Source organism: Heliangelus exortis, chromosome 10, assembly GCF_036169615.1.
Source record: "Heliangelus exortis chromosome 10, bHelExo1.hap1, whole genome shotgun sequence".
Lineage (NCBI taxonomy): Eukaryota > Metazoa > Chordata > Aves > Apodiformes > Trochilidae > Heliangelus > Heliangelus exortis.
Window position 1 is genome coordinate 5708645 of NC_092431.1, and position 22830 is coordinate 5731474.

The following is a 22830-nucleotide window of genomic DNA, read 5'->3' on the forward strand; positions in this document are numbered from 1 at the left end:
TTGTTTGTTTCTCTGATTAATGCTCTAAGCCCTCTCCAAAGCTCACTGCATTTATCCACCACCACTCAAATGCTTCCTGTGATACAGTGTTCCAAGTTTCACAGTCCACTGTGTCATGAGTAAACCACTGCTAAACCTCCAGACAGTCCCACTGAATTCAGTGTGATTCTGTTTGGGTCTAGATGTCTACTTGCAAAGACATCTAAGCATGTAATAACCATTAAATGTACCTGAGGACATATTAAAAAAGAACATTCAAGGCAGGGTGACACAGCTCTGTTCTAGTAGAGATTTGCATTTTACACTTCCTGATTTTTTTGTTTTAGATCCCAAACCCTGACTTAAGGTTGGGGTGGATCTGCAAAATCTGTAAAATCTTAAAGTGTGCTGTACCATCAGTTTTCTGCCATCATGCTACATGACTGTGGAATATGTTCAGTAATTAATTCAGTTCTAAGGTTCAAAAGTAGTAGTAAGTGAAACTATTTCTCAGAAGCCAAGCAATGATTTGACTGCAAACGATTGCTGCCATCATTGTTACCAACACATACAAACACTGCATTTATAAACAGCAGCAAAACTGATCATTACATCTTAAGAGTTTCTTTTCTGTACATTATCTACATTCTTATATCTCAACATTAGATTTCTCACTGTGACACTGAGGTTCATATCAGAAACTAAACATTTAATGTAAAGGCTTACTATTATATTAGAAAATAGCAGATAAATTTTTACACCTAGATTTTGAAATTATTTTAATATTACCTAAAACTGTGGGGAGAGATTAGTACTAATTCCAAGAAACATTATTTTTTCAAATAATGCAATGCTGTAAATGTGATCCATCCATGAAGTGCTCTGCAAGCATCAGGACTGAGCACAGGGGGGAGCCATTTAGTCGTAATCCTTAAATTGTATCTAAAAAAGCCACAAACTAAGGAACAAGAGTGAAAGGCAGAACTGTTACCTGAAAATGCACAGGTAAAGGAAATAGCTACTGGAAGACACATATAAAGTGCTATTACATGGACATGACTTTATTAAATCTGAACAACATTAAGAAGAGCAAATACTTTCCACAAACACAATGTTAATGAGCAAAAATGACAATAAAATCAGCAAAACCTAAACTGCCAGCTATTTCCTAATCAGCTATAAACTTGCTTGATGTCAAAACAGCAAAAGGGAATGAAACAGCTTCCATATGAGAATCTGCCTGTTTACATAAATAAATTTTACACAGTGTCAGCCACCAGCACCAGTGTGGAGGGTGCCCACAGAGATTATTACCTGCTTTATGGTGAAGTCATTAATAAGATGATGATTGTGTTCATTCAAGTTGCAGTGCAGGGTTACACAGTCACTGTGGAACAGCAGGTCCTGCAAAGTGCTCACCCTCTGCAGTCCCAGAGCACGTTCCATGCCATCTGAGAGGTATGGGTCATAGAAAATCACACTGAAGCCAAAGGCTTTGGCACGTAGTGCTACTGCTTGCCCAACACGCCCTAGAAGAAGATAAACATGCAATGAGAACAGATGTGAAGCAGCTGGTGTAAGGTAGCCTCATCCTTCCTATTGCAAATGCTTGTAAGAAACTGTATAGTTTTGTACAGTAAATAGATGATAATAAAAAAAGAGGCAGCTCCCACCCCATTTTAAATCATAAGTGAGATCAGAAATGTTACATTTGGGCTGTTTCACATTGCTTTGTTCAAAGCAATGGAGGAGGTTTGCACCTTTTGCAACCAGAGATCTGAAATGCCAAAAGATGTCATGTAATCTGCAATAATCTCTGTGAAACAAGGGCTTGCCTGCTGGGCCTGTTTATGGTAAAACACTACTGCTTGTGAACACATCCTGCCAAGGACTTAATCTTATCCACGTCGGACCAGCTGGCTTTAATAAAAAGCTATAAAATTAATCCTCAAAAATGGATGCAATAAAAGATAATTTGTTTAATCTGAAACTCACCCATTCTCAATGCATGGAATCTCCTTTCTGAACTAATCTTTCATTTTGAGTAACATTCTTTCAGCATTAAAATACCTAGAAGAATCCTATCATCTAAGGCTCTAAAAATTTTTTTATCCATCGACAAGTAACAAAGAAATACAGTCCAACACGTGGCACCTAGTGAGGAAAGGTGTGGTATCATTTGGTACCCACATTGACCTTAGCTTTTTTCTGTTCCACCTTCCTTACTGGTGACTTTGAGTTGTGACTGAATCACTGTTTGGGCATGACTCCATGCCACAGGAGGTGAGTGTTCCCCTTTGTTACACCACTGCTACAACAAGGAGAAAAAAACCTGAGTGAGTACATCTAGTGAGTAGGGTATTTTAAAGAACAAGAATTAACACACTCTTCTGGTTAGAAGACAAGAGATACTCGTATTGGAGTAGTATAAAAGTTAGATAAAGGCATTTCAAAAGCATCACTAGACACACAATAATAATCGTGTCTCACTTAAAAATAAACTCAACAAGTTTTCTTTTGTAACATCTAAATTTGTTCAAAAATGCATCAAATTAGCACAGGGAAATTTTGTGTCTTTCCAATTGTGCTTGAAGGGGTTTCCCTCGGCTGTTCAGTTTCTCTTTGAATAAATTTAGAAAGCCACAGGAAGAAAGGTTTTTTTTGTTCATCCTTTAACCTGAACACAGCAATTCTGCAGTGCTTAGTGACAGATGTGCTTGGAATATTAAGCAGTACATCAATCTGAAGGGGGCTGCCTGCTTTTCTTCGGGTACACCAAATTAAAATAGCCTTCAAAATCTTTTATTTCAATACTTGCATGCATGTTGTTTGTTTGCTTTTCAAGCTGCTTTTTATAAACTTGAATTAGACAATTTTCAATACAAACACAATTTTTCAAATTTTGGCATGTTCACAGCTCAAGGAATCTTTCACACAATTGTAAACAATTTTTTTTTTTATAGGAAGCATATCACTTTTACTCCAGTTTCATTCATTTACATATGCAACCTTCTGTCATCTGTTCTTTTTAACACTCTTTACAACACTAATACCTGAGGGGATTCATGACAGTGAAATCTCTTACAACAGACTCTGCAGCTAGAGCTACACTTTCCATTCATTGCAACCAGGCTAATAAACCAAAGCCCTCTTCAATGTGCACAAAGTTCCCTTCTGAAGCACCTGGGAATCACATGCATGTACCTCTACCCAGAATTGCTTTATTGCAATTATTTCATGGGATAAAACTCTTATGAAATTGACAATTCATAGTTAGACAATTCATTGTCAGACAAATACACAGGTGGACACAGAATTTGACAACTCCCTTTTAAGAACTACAGTCCAAAAATATGGTACAGCCACAAACCTAAAACGTTTTTTTCCTTTCCTGAAAAACTTCTATTATGTGAGACTCTCCTGGGTATGATGGGTGGCTCAAAGTCCACCTCTGCACATCATCTGCAACAGAACAGCACAGAAAGCATCCCACCTTCAGTACAGCTCTATGTTAAATGCATATAAAATTGTTATGAATATTTTTGGCTACTTCCAGGGAAGGCAAATTCTAGAGTTTAATATATTAAATCAACTTCTTGGTCTGGAGTGTGGGAAGAATGCTGAAAATGCATGTTGCATACAATTGCAAAAAAAGCAGAAACTAACAAATGCCTATTTTAGAAATTAAAGAATTATACAAAGCTCTAGGAAAGCCCATTCATCATTCCAATGACACCAGAAGTGTGAGAAGAGACTCATCAAAAACCCCTGGGTCTCCTGTTACAGTCTGACCCATCTGCTCCCACCAAGTCTCCCAGTTTATAGGACTCTCTGACCTTGCCTTTGCCAATGACCTGATTTGAGTTTGACAGTTTAGTAGCTGCAGCTGACAATGGCTCCTGCCCAGCCCTCAAGCAAAGAATGAGCATCCTGTGCTGTATTTTGAAGTTTTATAAAATGCTCTTGATACCATGGAAATGTTGATGACTTGTCTGCAGACTTCCGTGGAAAGAAAAAGTGCTGTGACTTAGCAGCTCTTTCCTCTCTGCTACAATAATGGAGAATTTGGGTAATTTTTCCTACCTCTTGGGAGAACTTGGAGAAGTGGAGAGTGCTGGTCTGTTACATTTCCTGCTGAGCACATAAGAGACCAAGCAGGACTGCTCAGGGTACATCACTTATTGCATGGTAATATCACCCAACTCTTAAGCCTTAATATTGTCTGATAATGCAGATCAGTACTTTGGCCAACATCTAGTCAGGACCATGGGATTGTTTAGAGAATAAGGCAGGTGAGAAAAGACAAACTGAATGAGGACATTAATCATGATGTGGAGACAAATGTATTTGGAGGAATTTCACCTCTCCTGAGTGAGGAAATGCATTAGCTATTAGTCATCAGCATTTGTAACTGGGAAGGAAGGGGAAGGGAGTGTGACTACATTGCCTTCACTGCTGTAAAATTATCATTACAGCAGAATTAGGTCCAGATATCTATCCATCCAAGTACTTACGTACTGCTATCCTTTCAGAAAAACCCAAAATACCTAGATATATAGCTTGCTTTTTTTTTTTTTTCCTAAATGCAGGGCCTCCTATCCAAGCCTGTGATGCACCACTTGAAATAGAGGGCACTGGAAAGTAATAAAGATTAAAAGTGACAAAGACAGCTGTTTAATCATGTGATATTACTATTTATGTAAGGCTAAAAGAATCCCACACTTCATAAAGACAGAAAGACACACTGGCTAAGTGTGCTCAGAGGAGCTCAGAGGCTAACCAAACAACAAAACAATGACTGATGGTCTCCAACAAGCACATGAAGGAGGCATTATGCTGTTGAGTCTTTGCTTATCTTGAAGTTCAATACAAGTAGAGGATGAGAGATGGGGTTAACTTTAAAGGAGGAGTATGGAGTAATAGGATTAAACAGGATAGACCAAGTGTCAAAGCAGGGATATGCATGAGAAGAAGCAATTAAAAGAGAGTAGGTGAAGGAAAGAAAAAGGCAAGTGAGTCATGAGACTTGGCTACACCAGTAGATAAGGAAGCAATAGCTGGAGTTTGGGAAGGAATGACAGTCATTCCCTAGCACAGAGATAGGCAAGAGCTAGGATGTTTATCTTCAGCAAAACAAGAGGATAGCCCAGGAGCAGATGTGAAGAGAAGGTCTGGTGTCAGCTATTTCAGCAGCAAAGTGACAAATTTGAGCAACAATGCTGAAGAGACCACGTTTAAGACAAGAACAGAGAAACACAGCTGTGGTTGAGATGACCTGGGACACACACTAACAGCACTGCACAGAACTAGAGAAAAGAAGGCCTTAGTAGCAGATGATGAGAATTCTTTGTTTTGTGAGTAATGTATTCATTTTATAGCCATTCAGTGGTTCATCACTGCTGAGGGTTACAGGGCTAAATAAGAAAAAACTAAACTTAGGGGAAAGTACAGACGTGGGAACAGGCCACGAGTAGAGAAACATAACCCAAGGCCATCAATCTGTTGAAGATGGTTGTAAATACACATTTTATTCTAAAACTAGAGATAGGTAGCATTCCACAGTGCTCTGTAATAGAAAAGAGTGTATATCACAGCTTAAGTTCCTGAAGTGGTCACATGTAAACTCCAGTATGACCCTACAGTCTGGAGAAGAAAAGGCTCTGAGAAGACCTTATTGCAGCCTTTCAGAACTTAAAGGGGGCCTGTAAGGAGGAAGATGGCAACAAACTTTTTGGTTTAGTTTGTAGTGACAGGACAAGGGGTGATAGTTTTAAGTGAAAGAGGGCAGATTTAGACCACATATTAGGAAGCAATTTTTTACAATGAGGTTGGTGAGACACTGACACAGGTTGCCAGAGATGTTGTAGATGCTCCATCCCCTTCAGACAGCCAAGATAAGGCTGGACAGGGTTCTGAGAAACCTGATCTGCTTGAAGATGTCTCTGCTCACTGCAGGGGGGGTGGTTGGACTCGATGGCCTTCAAAGGCCCCTTCCAACCCAAATGATTCTAGGGTTCTATTTCCATATCTTCTAAGACTACATTTTTATTCTTCAATTATGCATAGGTACAAAGGAGTTGTCAGGTCAGGTCAGAATCAGAATGTTTCATTGCCCATTCACATGCATGCACAAAAAGAGACAGTGGAAGTTTTAAAAGCTGACTTAAAAACTTGGATTTTGCTTGAAATTGTGAACATTCTATTGTAGGAAAAGACAAAGGAATTATATGAAAGGCTAGGGAAAATTACTGGTTAATAAGTGAAACAGATCTGTACCTTTTAAAATCAGATTTTGCTAACCTTTTATCATACACACAAAAAGCTTGCTTTTTAAAAGTTAAATAAAAACCTAGCCTTTTAAATAGCTTTTATTGCTCCTCTATACTTTTCAATCATTTACAACAAAAACAACACACACAAGATTCAAAAGTCAGTAACAAATTATCCTTTTTTTTTTTCCCATCTAAATCTGAAAATTCTGCAATACAAAAACTGCAATGTCAATAGAAGAGGTATCTCCTATTTTAATTGCTTCTTCTCATGCATATCCCTCATGCAAATATGCACCCAGCTTGGGAGTAAAGGCCTAAATTTTGAAAATAAGGTATGCATTTCCATTTTTAAAGCACTGCAGGTCATAGTCTATTATTTATGTACAGATACTGTGACTGTGGGTGCAATAATCACTGTGTGTTTAATTGAAGTGCATAATTACATGGGTACAGATTTGAAAAAGCAACTTGAGGAGTAACTTTATGAAAGCCATATTTTAAAGACAATTCTTTGACTGAGAAGAATTTTTTGCTGCCTTGAATACTCATTTAAATGAACACTATGAAATAACACCAGGCTATTTTCAGCTTCCAAACATAAGAGTTCATGGCTTGAGTTTTTTGACAGCAATGTGTAACTGGAACAGTCATTTATGTATGATGTCTTGTTGTCAAGATCATATTATTAATTCCTGTGGATGAATACCACAGCAATTACATCCACAATCTATCAGATCTTTTATCAGACAAGCACATGACTGAATAGTTTTCAGACAAAAACTGACTTGCTTGTTTTATTTCTGCACTTCTGTAACAGACAGTAATTAATTCATCTCAAGCAAGCCTGTCCATCTGTTAGATGCTGAAACACATTTAGGGCCATTCACAGAGGTAAGTAGGTGATTTTATTAGGTCTGGAAACATTTAAAAGTTGCATATATTTTTTCCTCTAATTTGAGCTGAAATAAAAATTCAGATGCAGCCCCACCAAAAGCCTTATATAACAACTCTGCAGATTGTTTCTGAAACAAAGACTCTTCAGATATGTTAAAACAGTAAAAGGAAAAAAGCAGAAACACACCCCAGATGTGACAACAGATAAGAAATATACACGTGTGACAGTGAGATGATGTAGCAGGAACCTTGTCCTAAAAAAGGAAAGTGATGGTGTCTCCTTTTATTACAACCAGTGTGCCTGAAACCAGGCAATATGTTAACAGAACGATGTACAGAAGCTCAAAGAATTCAGAGAACATCAGAAAAAAAAAAGAAAAAAAAAAAGAAAAAAAAAGAAAGATGATGTCTTAAGAGGAAAAAATCTAGGCACACAAAGATCAGAGATGGAAGTATTATACAGAACGCTTGAAGTTGAGAGGAGTGAACTAAGTGTTCATTTTTATAGCTCAAATCTTCATCATGTCTTTTCAAGCAAAGAAGGTCAGGAGAATTAAACCACCTATTCAAGCCAACATACCTAATCCAATAATGCCCAAAGTCTCCCCTCTGATCCTGGCAGCTCCAGAAGCCACTTCCCGGATCTGTTCAACACTCTGTACTCTCGTGCCTTCTCGCAAAGCCTGGTGAAGCCAGGTGGTTCTCCTGTACAGGTTCAGAATGTGGCACATGGTAGAATCTGCTGTTTCTTCTACTGAAGCAGCTGGCACATTACACACTGCGATCCCTGCAAAGAATGGGGGAAAGTATATCAGTTGCCAAATGTTTCTTGCTTTTTCCCATTTTACAGCAATTCAAGAGCGTGATGGTTAAATTTTTAAGTATTTCAATACCCATTTTTAACAAATACTAAGTTTCTGACTGTACTGGCAGACAGAATACTTGACATAATAGTTGATAACTACATGCAAACATTTTTTGCGATTGGATTTTTACTATTTATTGTGTTTGCAAGCTACAATAAGCAGTAAACTGACCACCGAAAACACAGAAAGTACTGGAGTTGTCAGGTAGTTCAGAACAAAACTCAAGGTCTTGGCAAGCATTTCATGTTCACAATGAGCTAGCAGTTTGAAAGAGCACAGAGAAATATGATTGCCCTCAATAGTGTAGTTAGTGATCACTGTTTAGATTTAGTTGTGCAAAGAGATTTCCACCACTGAGCAGATATCTTCCCAAAAGTTATCTATACAAGTTATAAAAAAGGTAAAATCGTTTATAATGATAACTTGTATAAAGCCCTCATAAGATGAATCTCAGTATTTCCAATTGATGTCTGAGTAATCACGAGACAGGGAGGGACAAACTGTTTAGTGTTGCATTTGGGATGTAGAATTACAACAACAAACAGAATCCAAGTCCTTTCGTGGTTTCTCAAATTGGAAAGATAACTCAGCTAATTGTCAACGGAGAAATACAAAATCTGCTTCTCATGGCATTTAAAGATAATGCAGAAGTAAGTTCATTTTCCTAAGAGATTAAAAGTTACCAGCTGAAAAGGGTGTAACATCAAGATAAAAGGCCATTACAGACTTCCAGCCAACTGTGGAAGGTGGACTGATTAAAGACTCTGAATATTCCTTCTTTACTTAAAAAAAAATATAAGGCAACAAGTGATTATAATTGCATGCAAGTTATCCTATTCTGCTTCTACCTTCCAGTACTCAATATATAGTAGTAAAGGGAAATGTTTCCTAGAAAAAGTTTGCATCCTTTTTCACTTCTCTTCCTTCTTTCTGTTTACTACATCTTCTCTCTCTAATCATCAGCTCCCACAAATGTTTGTTTCTCAGTTCTGCTGACCGAGATCACAAACACTATACAGTATAATTTCACTCAGAAAAAGTGTTTTGTATACTAGAAAACACCCTAATACTGTTTTCACTCTCTAGATGTTTGGGTTTTTACATAAATAAATATTCAGTGAGTCCTCAGCTAACACCAGTGTATCTTACAAAGCAAGGGAAAAAAATTTCGCTTCAATAATAGTAATAACAATAATGTGACAACAACATATTTTACATGCTTTATGTTCATATACCTTCATTCAGATGCTCAGTACTTTTTTATAGCTTTCTTTAGATCAGTAAAAACCAACATAAGAACCTGCAGGACTACTTTTCTTTTCTCTGCTGTGTAGATGGTGTCTGCCGAGTCACTGCTCTGAGACTTACATAAAGATAAAATAGCATCAATTGCAGGATATTAATCTTGGCATCCTGCTAACATCAACAGCAGTATGAAAGTCACCATTTTTTAAATTAAAAAAAAATACTGCAAATGAGAAGTACAAGACTGAATAGTAACATCCTTTTCAGTACCTAACATTAAAAGGATGCATTTGTTTACACAGCAACTCTCTTCCATGGAGCAAAAATGCAGGTTTTAGATGACAAAGCAAATTCAATAAGCATATCTCCTGATAGCTGCCATCAACAAAACAATGCCTTAAAAGGAGCTTAAGAAGTTGTATGACATATCTGGGAAGAGAAATAAGGAACTCCACTCACCTAATACCTTCCTCCCTAACAGGTTTCCTTAGGGAACTTGGGGGAGAAGAGATAGGTAATTTTGCTCCTAAACTGTAGGAGCCTTTTTGCCTATTTTTCCCCAACTTTAGAATCAGGTAATTTCTGAAAAGCAGAGACATGGTGAACCACAAAAAAACAGCAAGAGAGGGGCAAGGAAATGAAAGGGACTTTTCCAATAAGAAAAGACAGCACGTTTATCTCATATCCATTACTTCTATGCTCCCTTTCCCCACTACTTTCAGTGACCTTGTGCAGAGGTTCAATGCTGAAAATCTTATGAATCATCTGGCATCAACCTTGACTCCCACTTCACTTGTATTCAGCTAGACTCACAACTAATGCTTTTTCTAATCAACAACTAATAAACTGCAGAAAAAGTAGATCAGATCTTGAAGATTTTAATCCAAGAAATATCTGTTTTCGTGCCTTTTAAGCAGAGTAAAAGTGCTAACACAAAGATAATACTGAACAGGGAAAGCTGTTAACAACCCCAGCAGCCAGATCACTGAAAAATAACTCAAAGTTACTGCAAAAGGTCAGGAATGTGCCTAAGACTTATAGACTTTAGGGTCTGATTCATCACCGTATTTCAAGAATGAATCAAAGCTTTTTACAAAGAGAAATTAATTCTCATGTTATCTCCTCAAGATGCATATTATTTCTATTAGTTCAGCAGAGAGTGGTTCATCCCAGTATTGGTGAGTTAGTATTTAATTTCAGCCATTTCACTCTAACTACTAAAATCAGAGATACTATAATGCAAGCCTTCCAGCATTTACTGGCTGCTGACAAGAGCAGAAAATTGCATTTTGTATATACTGGAATGCACAAACAGGATGGATCTTAACTATATAACTAATTTTAATCACAACACAGAAACAAAATGATCAGAAATGTGCCCATTTAACATTTCATACAAATGAGACTGTCCCAAATTTGTTTTACTCTGACTTAAAGAATGATGCATATCTTGGGTTACCACCCAGCATGGAGACTTGCACAGAGTCAACAAACCTGCAGATTTTCCACTTACCAGGGTTCCTCTGCACAAATCAGACTCCTGACTGGCCAGGGCCTTGGACCTGTTACTAGTTCTTGGCTGTTGGTATCAGGCCAACCACAGGCCAACCTCTACTTACATAGGTGTTTTCTGGGGCTCACAAAGCATGCACCTAACTGTGGCACTCCTTGTAATCCTGGAACACAGCCTTGCATCCTTTCAGGCCTGATCTGTTCTTTATAAAAACTCAAGAGTTGTTAGCTTCTGCCTGCTGTGCAAACTATGCAGCCATTAGAAAAAGGTGATTATTTTACTGTAATTTACTGATAGACCATATTACAGCCCCTCACCATCCTTGGTGAGTTGGAGTTTTTATCAATGGAGTTAATAATGGAGTTATTACTAGAAGTGAGTACTTTCACATTGCAGTAAATGTTTTCAAGATCTTCTAACAGCATAATGGGAAACATACTTGGTCACCTTGATCTTACAAAAGAAACACAGTAGACAGATATTCATTCTGAGTGATAGTTTGACCTTTAGATTATAGGTAAGAGAAGGTTTGTCCTAAAGCAAGAAAAGTACAAATCAGACTGCTGTTTTTTACAGTGGAACACTAAAAACCATCTCTTCATAGTGCCAGTATCTTAATTTATTCTGAAGCACCAACAATTGAGTCTCCTATGAAATCTGTATTTCTGTTTTATGGAGTGGTTTGGTACCAAATCTCATGCATCATAACTAAGTCTCAGACAATTGATAACTCTCTCATTTCTTATTTAAACAGAAGTAGTATGCCATGCTGATGGAATTGTATTTTGTGATTAGATTACAGCAGCAGCAGTTAAAATACACAAAGGGTAAAAGAAAGAAATGAAAAATTATGGCCTTAGTCCTTGGATTCATACTGAACGAGTGGACTCTCATCCTGTCACAAAGCTGCAAATGTTATCACTTAATTAACTACTGTATTTCCAAAATTATTTTTAAACAGTTCCATGAGAAAATCATACAGCTTACATACCATGTTAGTACAAACTGTACAGAAAACACTAAAGCGAAGACTTATTTGCTATCAGATTTCTAGAGGTAAGCAGAAGAGGTAAAATAAAATCTTTAGGAGTCATACCTAAATCTCCAGCAGATTTGATGTCAATGTTATCAAAACCACTGCCAATTCGGACAATTATTCGAAGTGCTTTAAATTTCTCCAGGTCTTCTCGTGTTAAAGTGATAGTGTGATACATCAGTGCACCCACTGCTTCATTTAGTACCTACAAATAAAATGAAAGAAAAAAGAAAAAAAAAACAAACATTTTTTTCTGTCACAGTATCTCAGCTCAATCAGTATGCATATTTTCAGGTGTAAAATACTGTAAAAAGCCTTAAATCCAGTTTATTTATTTTAAGAATTATTTCTCCAAATATCCTCCAGCCTCTACTTAGTATTTTTCAGCTGATGTATCCGTTCTAGCTTGATGAGATTTGCTTTAGAAGAACTAAGTGACCTATATTTGTGTCCTTATTAAGAAGGAAAACTCTTCTCATTTCACAGGAGATGCTCTGCAATATCAAACCCAAAGTAAAAGTACCACTGGACTGCATCTGCAGATGAAACACAACATGGGAGCAAGCACTCACTTTTAACACTTTTATGCTTAGGCAGCTGACATTGAGTTTTGAATGGAGTCACAGAGCAGTATCTCTTTGCCATCCACACACTGGTACAGACATTCACTGCCCTATTAAGCCACTTGATAACTGAATAAAAAACATTCAGTAACCATTACAAAACCCTTAAGATGACAGAGAGTGAAATCTGTCCATTAATATATAAGAACAAACTGTTTGTCCCTTAGTGTATTTGTACTGCAACTGTGTAAGACCTCACTGGAAAACTGGATGGCACATGAATTGGCAGAACTGAGATGCCAAACTAGACATTATGCAGAAAAAAAGATGAAAGAAGAAAAAAGAAATTTTACCAAAGCAAAAAAAGTTGCAAAAGAAAAAATTTGAGGGTGTGAGCCAAAAAAGTTAAAGTAAATTGACAGCATCTGAAAGGCCAGAATATCTTTTAAATTGTTAGAGTTCATCCAACCTAATCAAGGGAGGTAAAGAGGAAAGGGTACAGAGGAAAGTGCCTGGGATACCATTCACAGCAATTCCAAATTCTATTACCAAATAAGCAGTGACAGATCTGACATGTTTCTTGTCCAGAAAGCAGAATTATTTTCTTGTCCTTATACACAAATTGTATTATTTCACTTCTTCACAACAGTTGTGTTTTCACCTTCAATGCACCACCTACTATCCTCATTCTTCTACAAGATACAAAACACACACAAATCTTTTCAACACCTAAGTAGCTGAAATTACTTCAATGGGTTTCTGTGATGCACTTCACATAAAAATTCTGCAGAAGCTTCATATTCCTTTTTCAATAGACTTTTGGTACATGTATATAGTGTTATCCAAGTTATTTTTGCTCAGGTGGGTATTTCTTAGGGTACTGCAAGATAAGTAACAATAATGAACAACAATGTAAATAACTTTAAAAAATTTCAGCACAACACATTGCAGCACACAGAGGATTACAACTGTTGGAATCCAAGACCTGTAGCAGTGATTTTAAAAATTAAGATACATGAAGAAGAAAACAAAACCCAAACTCCATAAAAATGGAAGATTACCACTTCTTACTTGAAACTTCATAAAATTATATTAATTCAACAGGTGTTTCTGGTTTGGTAACCCTAGTTCTACATCAGATAAAGACCAGAATCCTTTAAGCAGAATTTTGATTTGTCAGAGTAAAAGCTGAAAAAAATAAAGTTACACATCCTTAAAGAATGCAGCTACAACATAATTCAAAGAACAGCTGTAGGCTCTGATCTTATAACTATTACACACACACAAAACTCCTTGATTTTAAAAGGTACAAAAAAGTCCTTTGGAGATTACATCTAGCAGTCACCAGTCAGAAAGACTGCACTCAGCAGAATGTGTTTCCTTGTGCTGTTACATGGTGTTAAAACAAAACACACCAAACCAAAACACCACACAAAACAATTCATTGGGTTTGCTTCTGCAGCAACATTACAGATGGTACCAACCAAGTCAAAGCCCATGCCTGGGGCAGTCTATGCAAGACACAGTATCTCTCATAGACTGAGTGTTCACCTAAAATGTCCTTAGGGGGTTTTTGGCCAAATAATTCCTAGAAGAAAAGTGTTCCAAAATCTCATAGCTCCAACAATATGGAAATTTCTTCTCATTCCCAGCTTCAATTTGTTCTCAGCCCAGCTTGTACCCCACTGTGCTGGCGCCAGTGTTGGCCATTGGCTTAAATTGTTCTTTCTCTCCCTGGCATTTACAATCCAAGAGTATTTACAAACAACTGTATCCCCTCTCAGCATTTGTCTGCCTGGACTTCATAAGCATGGTCCTTCTGGTCTTGCCTAGAATGATGTCCTTCTACCCCCTTGATCAGTCTAACACTTCTCCACTGAAAAGAATTCTACAGTCAACTCTTCTTGGGTTATCACGACTGCACCCAGTGTGCTACTGGAGGTCTCTGTGTTACACCAATGCAGGTACTGGAAATCTCTCCTACTCAAGTCTCTCATGACATTATTGTTTCTGCACGGCCATCAGCAAGCTGCCAGCTGACTGACTAACACAGAAATCCAGATTCCTCTCCTTGAAGTACATGTTTCTGTTGCACTCCCAAGTTTATGGTAGAATTTCTTCCTTCCGAGCCACAGCGTTTACTACTTCAAGCCTCAAGATCCTCAAGTTCATGATACCCTGGATCCTCTCCAATTAGCCACGTCCTTCATTCTGGGTTTTATCACATACCTCTCCTCTGTCCCTGCAAGGGTTGCAGATGGTCATCATACAGGAGAAAAAATCCTCTGTTCAGTTATCTAAGGTCAAAACCTATACTGGCTTGGAGCTTATGATGATTTGCCTTACATGTTACAGCCAGATCCTTCCCTTCTCTCCACGACTGGCAAAAGCCACTGTTGTACCCCACAGTTTTGTATATGCAGACAGGACTGCATTAAATAGGGGCTAAAAGACAGTGCTGTGGCTCAAACACATTTTAAAATCTAAGTCTTTCACTTGAGAAGCTGCTTTTCACTTCAAAATCATCCATGTTTTATTAACTCAGCCAGTCAAGACTCCAATTTGGACTCTTAAGAACACCAGTCTGGACCCCTCACACTGTATTTTTGGCCTCATCTAGGTTATGCTTGGCACTAGGTGATGAAAAAGTACTGGGAAGCTTGGGAACATGTTCAATAAAAGGAAAAATATTCTTATGTATGGCTTAATGCTGACACCAGCCTTTTCCACAGGATAATACTTACACATGGTATGGGATACCAATTAAAAAATTTTTCATTTTCTTTTTAGTGTTTGAGCCTCTTTCAGGATTACAGACCAGTTATAAGATGGCAATGCACTGCCAAAAATGTAATCTGGGACTGTGTATTATTTCACATTAATGTGATAATTAAATTATATTACTGCTTCTTGCAACTAGCCATGTGATTGAAGTATAACAAAAAGGCAGAAAATAATAGCAGAAAATCAGAAGTCAGAAACATTCATCATTGATTAATGTTAATAATGCCACTTAAAGATTAAATGAACTAATAGTGAAAGTTTCTGTATTTGAGGAATTATTTGTATAAATTACATTCTCAGTCATTACATTCACTAAGTGCACACAAGGAAGTCTGACAAGCTTGTCAATGAGTAAAATCAAAACTTGAACTAAATCCGAGTACAACACATGAAACTGAAATGTAAACAGTTCTGGGAGATGAAATAATCTTCATAAAAAAATAACTGCATAGGAGTAATTTACTGCTCACTTACAGAAGCACACCCAGTGGTGGATGCATGAGAGAAACAGGGAGTACACGTGGTTCTTTTTGTCACTTTCCATAATGAAATTTATACATCATTCACCAAAATCAGTGCAATTTTTTACAAAGATATAAACTCGTGTCAGTTTGAGTGAGATAACATTTAACGTGCAAGCCAGAGACTTCAGATCAGCACAAGTATGTGGCAGTGTGACAATACCCTTTCACAATCTCTCCCATGGAAAGAAGAATAAAATTTGATAAAGCACAAGCAGAGGTGGCCACGTACCTTCTACAGCCATTCCTCTCTTCCTTCTTTTTCAGGAAGAAAGAATAGTAGTTGAAACACAGGAAACAAGCTGCCTTCCTTCCTTCTGTTACCATGATTATGCACTCCATCTGCATAATTTCCATGCCTTCAGACTTACTTCCAGGTGAAGCTCCTGCCTTTTCCATGCCCTCTTCAATGAGATGGCATCCTTTCCAATCACAACTGCCCAGACAGGTCTGTTCATCAGCCTCACAACGACTGCTCTGCTTCCTCAACATGCCAGGTCCCCAAGGCCCTTAGAGAACACATGACACTGCAGTAGGAGACATTTCTATTCTGAAGAATTTAACAAATCTCCAGCACTGGAAGCTGAAAGCCTTTACAAACACTTTCTGATCTATTATTTTCATCCTATCTCAGCACAAGGCTATTTTAGCCATCATGCCAAAGATTGCATGGTCACCACTGCAATACATACGACTCAGATTATTCAGGGAAGAACTCTAACATCTTATTTATCTTGACAGAAAAAGCATAAATGTACCACAATATGCAAAGAACAGAACTGCAAGGCCTCCTATTCTATGGTCACCTGAAGGTATACTACTAGATTTTATTATGAGACTTGAGATATTTTGCACATTTGGGCAGAAAAAAAAAATTTCCCTAAACTAAGTAGGACTTCCAAGAAACAGCTGCACATCAAATTTGTAATCAATGATCTGCCATACAGGGGGAGGCTGCAGCAGACCTGGAGCTGCTCTCAAAGCCTCACTACCTTACAAAGGGCCCATGTGAAACCACTGACATTAAAACCAAAAAGAAAAGCCAGCTTGCTCAAATGGTATTTAGTATTTCTCCAAAAATCTGCTGCTCTTTACAAGTTTCTGGGGTTTTTTATGAGATTATCAGCTCTGTGTTAGGTTCCTGTGATCCACGGTGCTGTCACTAACCTACCCATTTCATGATACACACTTTAGTCAGCCAGGATACAGTCTAGTGTAGATCCTAAATGTTAATATTAAAGTTTATATTGTACATAAACACAAATACATATACTTTTTTTAAACAAGCATAAACAAAACTTACTTAAAAGCTTCTGAAAACTCTCTTTAAAATCTACTTATCTGCACACTGTATACAATACATCTATATACACAACATATGACAGTGCATTTCTAGTCTTTCAAAAGTAGATTTATGAAAAATACATGCACATACATACAAATACACACACAACTAAACAAACAACCTGCATAGCCTATAGGAAATTTCCTTTTAAAATTATATTGAAGCTAGTCTTTCAAACCTAGGGTTTACTGACAACTCTAAGCAGTTTAAGGGACAGAAGTGAATTTGAAACTATAGACTCTGAAGACACTTCTACTAAATAAAAGATTTTAATGAAAAATCTTTAACAGGAATTCACTCTGTTAACTGCTATGCTCTATTAATAAGACTCATTGTGTTTCATTTCCATTCACATCTATCAGATGCTATGATGGATTGAACATCTATACCAAGGGACCATTATATCATGAAAAGTCACTGATGACAACGTATCAAAAACTCTGCCTTTAAAATCCTGTTAATAATCACCAGCAATTTTCAAGGCCCAATGATTCATACTAAAACCTGGTATTGGGAAGTGAAAGACAAAGCTATTAGATAACCAGCAATACTTGGCTCTAATCTGTCTGTAAGGTTAATTTATGCTGCTTGCTGGGTACAGCAGCACTTCCATTCTGCTTTTTTAAAGGGTATTAGCTCAGAGGAGACATTGGCACCTTGCCCCTTCTTGTAATGCTGCACTTAACCTCAAACATTGCCACTGGCAAATCCAGCTTCCAGTCTCAAGATCTGAAAAGTTCATTTACTACACACCAGTGATAACAGAACATTCTGAGTGTTTCTAAGGCAAGGTATTCAGTCACACAGGAATTCTTTGGGTGCCTCAGAACTAAATGATGCTGATGTCAGTAAGCAAAGCATAAAAAATACACACGTGGTGCAGCTGGCAGTGTTATGGTGTTCACTTGAACATGAGGCTGATATTAACTACCAAAAAAACTGAAACAGCATTTATATTATTTATTGTCCACATATTATTTTGTCCTTGTAAACAGAATCCATCTGTTTCAAACTTTTCACACTGCTGTGAGATGGGAAAACAGTAAGACTAAGGCAACTTTCCAACATGATAAAAATAAATACAAAGAAATAAGATGTAACATCACATTTTATTTCTCAATATACAGGAAGATAAAAGGGAATTGAGAAAAAAAAGCTTGGGTTGAATATTCATCAACATTGAAATAAATAATTATCATTATTATCTTCAATCTTTACAAGAGAACCTTGTAAATTAAAAATAAAGCCAAAACCCCCAACATTATCCATTTGTATGAATCTCCAATTATGAATGAAAACAGAAAAGCTTTCACTTCTTTCATTTTTTCTGAGGTAAGTTATTTTTAAGATTCTCATTCATCATCAAAATACTGAATTCAGTTGTATGCACAGCAAAAACACTGGTCTTTTTTATCAGATGTTAAAGAGAAGGTTGAAATTAACATTAGGTTTTGGTAAAACCTTACTGTTCCAAAATAAGACTGTCACAACAAAATAGTTTAGGTTCTGAGTTTATGCACTGTAAAGATGGTCTTCCATATGACAGTACAAACACACTAAAAAGAGATACAAGATCAGAACTATAATATTGCCAACTCTGAATCTATCTTTTAATTCAAAAATCATCCAAAAAGAATATTTTAACTATACTACGAGAAACAACTAATGAACTGGAAAAAAAAAAGATGTCTGTAATGCAGATCATATTCTAGAAGGCACAATTTTAATTTTTTCTGTTTTCCTACTTGCATCAGAATTTTACTGTGTCTAAAACACATGTGAAGAAGACAAGGTAGTGGTGCTAGGCAAGTACTGATGCAGCAGAAACCAACCTAAGAACTCATTATTGACTATAGTTCTGACAACAGCCTGATCTTGTGTGGGAAGGAGGGCAGGAGGGCAAGAGGAAATCTGAAAATTTGCAGTTTTCCACCAAGACTTCAGGAGAGGGGAGCCATCTCTTGTGTTTGCCTGAATGATGAGAATCTGCAGTTCTTGTTTGCTGTGCTGATACAGCACAGAACTCTTTAGTCTTCTCTATTGTTTATAAAAGAAAGAAAACAACATATTATCACTTAAAAATTTTATAAGTTTTAACAATTAAAATGTAATAAACATGTTTTTTAGGAAATAACAAGCTGAACAGTTGGTTGATTGGTTCTCACCAGAAAGATGCTGACATAAAATGGACTATAGAAAATAACCTTTATTCAGCTGAAAACAGAAGTTCATGTTATTTTCAAATTGCTCTCTTCATAAGAAAGCCAAAGATATTAAATCTTTCACCCTATACAGACACTTTGAAATGTTTAACAATGCTATGTATTTCAAGAACATGAGAAGCAAACAAACCATCATCCCAGTTATGAACTCAAAATAGTCAAAAGCTTCTGAAAACCTGTCACAAACCCAAAGGCTGCTTATAATTATAAAGTATAATTACTGTAAGTCAAGCCTAATGAGGTATCTGTAGAGAAACTGAGGCAATTTGGGTCAGTTGACACAACTCCTTCACACCTGAATCAGGCTCAGCAGTACATGAGACAGGACAAACACCTATTGAGCCTTTAAGTCAATACTTGGATCTGCATTCGTCTGCTGTGAATCTTTGCTGGAAACAAAGAAAATCTATTCCCAAAGAAGGTCCTCTGAATGCCCTTCACTGCATTTGACCACTCCTCTCCTGTCATATTTATTACATTTCTCACCTTCACAGAAGCTGTAAGGCCTGGTTTCTTCCTTTCTCAGCTGAAGGAATTTGAGGCCTTTGAGGCTTACTCTACTAGACAGTGACTTCAGCAAAATTAATTCTACCTCAGCAGGTAGAATATGGATGTGGAAATGTTCTAACATTGAGCAGCAAGGATTCAGGGTAGACATGAGGCTTGCATGCTGAAAGAAGGCTCTGAAGAGAAAATGTAGATGTATTGGCCAGCTGACTCCCTTGGCTATCATGATAAAAAAATGAGTGTCCCCCTAAGAAAACGAGATAACCTCTGGTAACATTAAGAATCACAAGTTTCTTTACAGGTGCCAAGCCACCAGGAAGGGTGTTAGATACAGTCAGAATGCATTTTAAAATCACTTTATTTTCTAAATACATTTTGGGTTAGCATGTGTTTTGAAACTCTTTGAGTAGTGTCAGTTCTCAGTGCACAAGGCCTCCCAACCAGATCTGCAAAACTCTTTGGTTGAAGAGAGATGTTTGCAAGTGCCTCATACAGACAATCCAGTACTAAGATTCAACTTTCCAGCTGCAAATTAAGCAACAATGTTTCCAGGAAGAATTTCAAAATACCATGTAAAAATATATTTTTCCCAGAGGTATCTCTCCATGAATCTAATCAAATCTAATTTAATAGGCAAGCATACAAACAACATCCAGTCAAAGATACACCACACAAAAGCTAACAGAGATATTTTCATCTTTGTTTCATCATCATATTTCATCACTTACTGGAACTGACCAGAAACTCACTAAGGTAATCAACCATTAACTAAATGCAATAACTCAACATATTTTCATAGCTGACACAACACCGTATCTGCTCATCTTCATTAAAATATTTGTGCTTTTTTGAAACCTCTTAGTTATATCTCTAAACATTACCTTTTCATGAATTTCTTGTGTAGACTGAGCATCACAAAATGCCACTGTGGCTACATCCTTCAGAATAGGCATTTCTACTGTACAATCCCTGCCATCCAGCAACGCTACCAAAGGGCGCGGGTGCATGGGCCCATTCATGATCGGAGGTCGAATGCCTATGAAGAAACAGAGAAGATTTGTTACTCAGGCCATGAAAATGGAATAAAACCCCTAGGTTAGAGCTAGTCTATTTATTCTGATGGCAGAAAAAGATTTCAAGCTAGTAAAACAAACAAGTTTTCAGTCAGCAATCAACCAAACACTGAAGACCTCAGAAAAAAGTGTCATGGTGGTTCAGGAAGATGAAACAATGAAGACTGATAAAACCACTAAGGGAATAGTACAGTTGTTTTACATCTTTACTATTAAGAAGTGTCAGTGCAATCTTACTCAAGGTTTATGCTTTGATTGGATTCCACACCTTTGTGAGCTCTAGACAGAGTGAGAAATACCCTGTCCAGACTTGTAGGAGTACAGCTTATGGAGTACCACAAGCAATTCAGCTGAGGATTTGAGTATTCAATTTACATATATGATTATGATCTGCTAAAATTTAACTGAAAATGCAGCCTGCAAGAAGAAAATTTTGAGTTTACTGAAGATACACTATGCAAGTGTGCAAGCTGATTGCTTAGGTCTGCTTAGACTTAAAAGTTTTACAAAACAATTCTGTAGAGCTTAGTCAAACACACACATCATAATCCACCACTGAAAGCTCTTCCAAAATATGAACAAAATGTCCCTCCCTGAATCAACATCATGCCTGGAACATCATGGAGCGACAAAGAAAAACACAGTAAATATCTGGGGCAAGAAAAATCAGTTGAAAGTGCAGACTTCATTTATATCCTCTTTATGGAGTCTTAAAATGTAAAGTAATCCTTGTAACGAGACACTTAGAGAGCATCTTTTTAACAGTATAGATGCTATAAATATACAAAAGTACTCAAGGGAATAATATTAAACCATTACATTTACACAAAAGTAGCTAAGCATGGGTGGAAAAAAAGGGACTTCCTGAGGAGATAAGGAAAATGAAAAACAAGAATAAAGTACATGATATTTTTTCCCTTCTTTAAAATAAGTAGTTTTAAACACTGCAAAGTGAAGCAGGCTAGATTTCTTGTACGTAAATTTCCACAACAGATTTTTTTGCAATGTGAACTTAAAAACATTGCTTTTTGCTTGACAATACAAGTTAATCCAATACTAACACAATAGACAAAGGTTCTCCAGCTACCTTGTACAAGTAATCCCTGCATCTTAAGTCCCAGCCTGTGTCAAAAAGCAAGCCCCAAAAGATTGATTTGCATTTTAGTGCATAGAAAATTAGTAGAATCCCATCTGTACAAAATACCTGGTGAAGAAAAACAACTGCTGGGGAAAAAAAGGTTTTCAGAAGTCAATAGAAGCAGCATGCTCAGGGACCAAGCTCAGGTTTGGGGCTGAAGGAGACACTCTCAGAATCTCAACTGTTCACACCCTGCACCCATAAATTCTACATCTGCCCTTGATCAAGTCAGGATGACAGGCCAGCCCTTCAACATTCTGGCATTCAAGTTCTTTTAACTACTGAAACAGTTTTTATCCCTCAAGAAGACAGAGCAAGGGCCACTACATTGGGTTCTTTTCTGTTCTCCTACTGTCTCCCAACAACTGATGATCCAATGGGCTGACTCTGAGGTGCTCCCCACAGCAGACAGGCAGTCAGATGTGAAAACCATACACTGCTTTTCCATAGGTACAACAGCCATGAGAACTGTTCTCTCTTGTAAAACCAGCAATTCCTAACCTCTACTGCAGCTGACGTATTTCTAGTACACAGATTCTTGCAATAATATCCAGCAATCACAACTAATTGGAAGCCTTAACACAATTTTTAAAAATCTTGCATTTTGGCAAGTTACCATTTCTACCAGAAATGGCCATATAGCCTTCACACAGTCATTTTTAGAAAATAAAATACAAACTAATAAAATGGTGAAGAATACAATACACAGTGTAAAGCTACATATTTATCCAGAGAATAATTACTATCATTTAATGGAAATTCATTATAAAACCCCACATGAAATTTACTTAGAAACACCCTAAAAAATAAAATATGTTCATGTTTCTTTCAAACTACTATATATAATGGCATTAATAAAACATAATTGCCTT

The 22830-nt window shown here is 37.1% G+C and overlaps 1 protein-coding gene across 13 annotated transcripts in view; it reads right to left on the reverse strand.

Annotated features, from left to right (window-relative positions):
• The window catches only part of CTBP1 (C-terminal binding protein 1), a 223700-nt gene that overhangs the window by 13957 nt on the left and 186913 nt on the right, over positions 1-22830 (reverse strand). For all 13 annotated transcript variants that reach the window (XM_071753255.1, XM_071753253.1, XM_071753254.1 and 10 more), the window contains 4 exons: positions 20629-20783; positions 11866-12010; positions 7726-7932; positions 1294-1508 (listed from right to left, as the gene is read on the reverse strand). In XM_071753255.1, coding sequence (XP_071609356.1) covers positions 1294-1508; positions 7726-7932; positions 11866-12010; positions 20629-20783 — 722 coding nt within the window. The remainder of the gene's footprint in view (positions 1-1293; positions 1509-7725; positions 7933-11865; positions 12011-20628; positions 20784-22830) is intronic.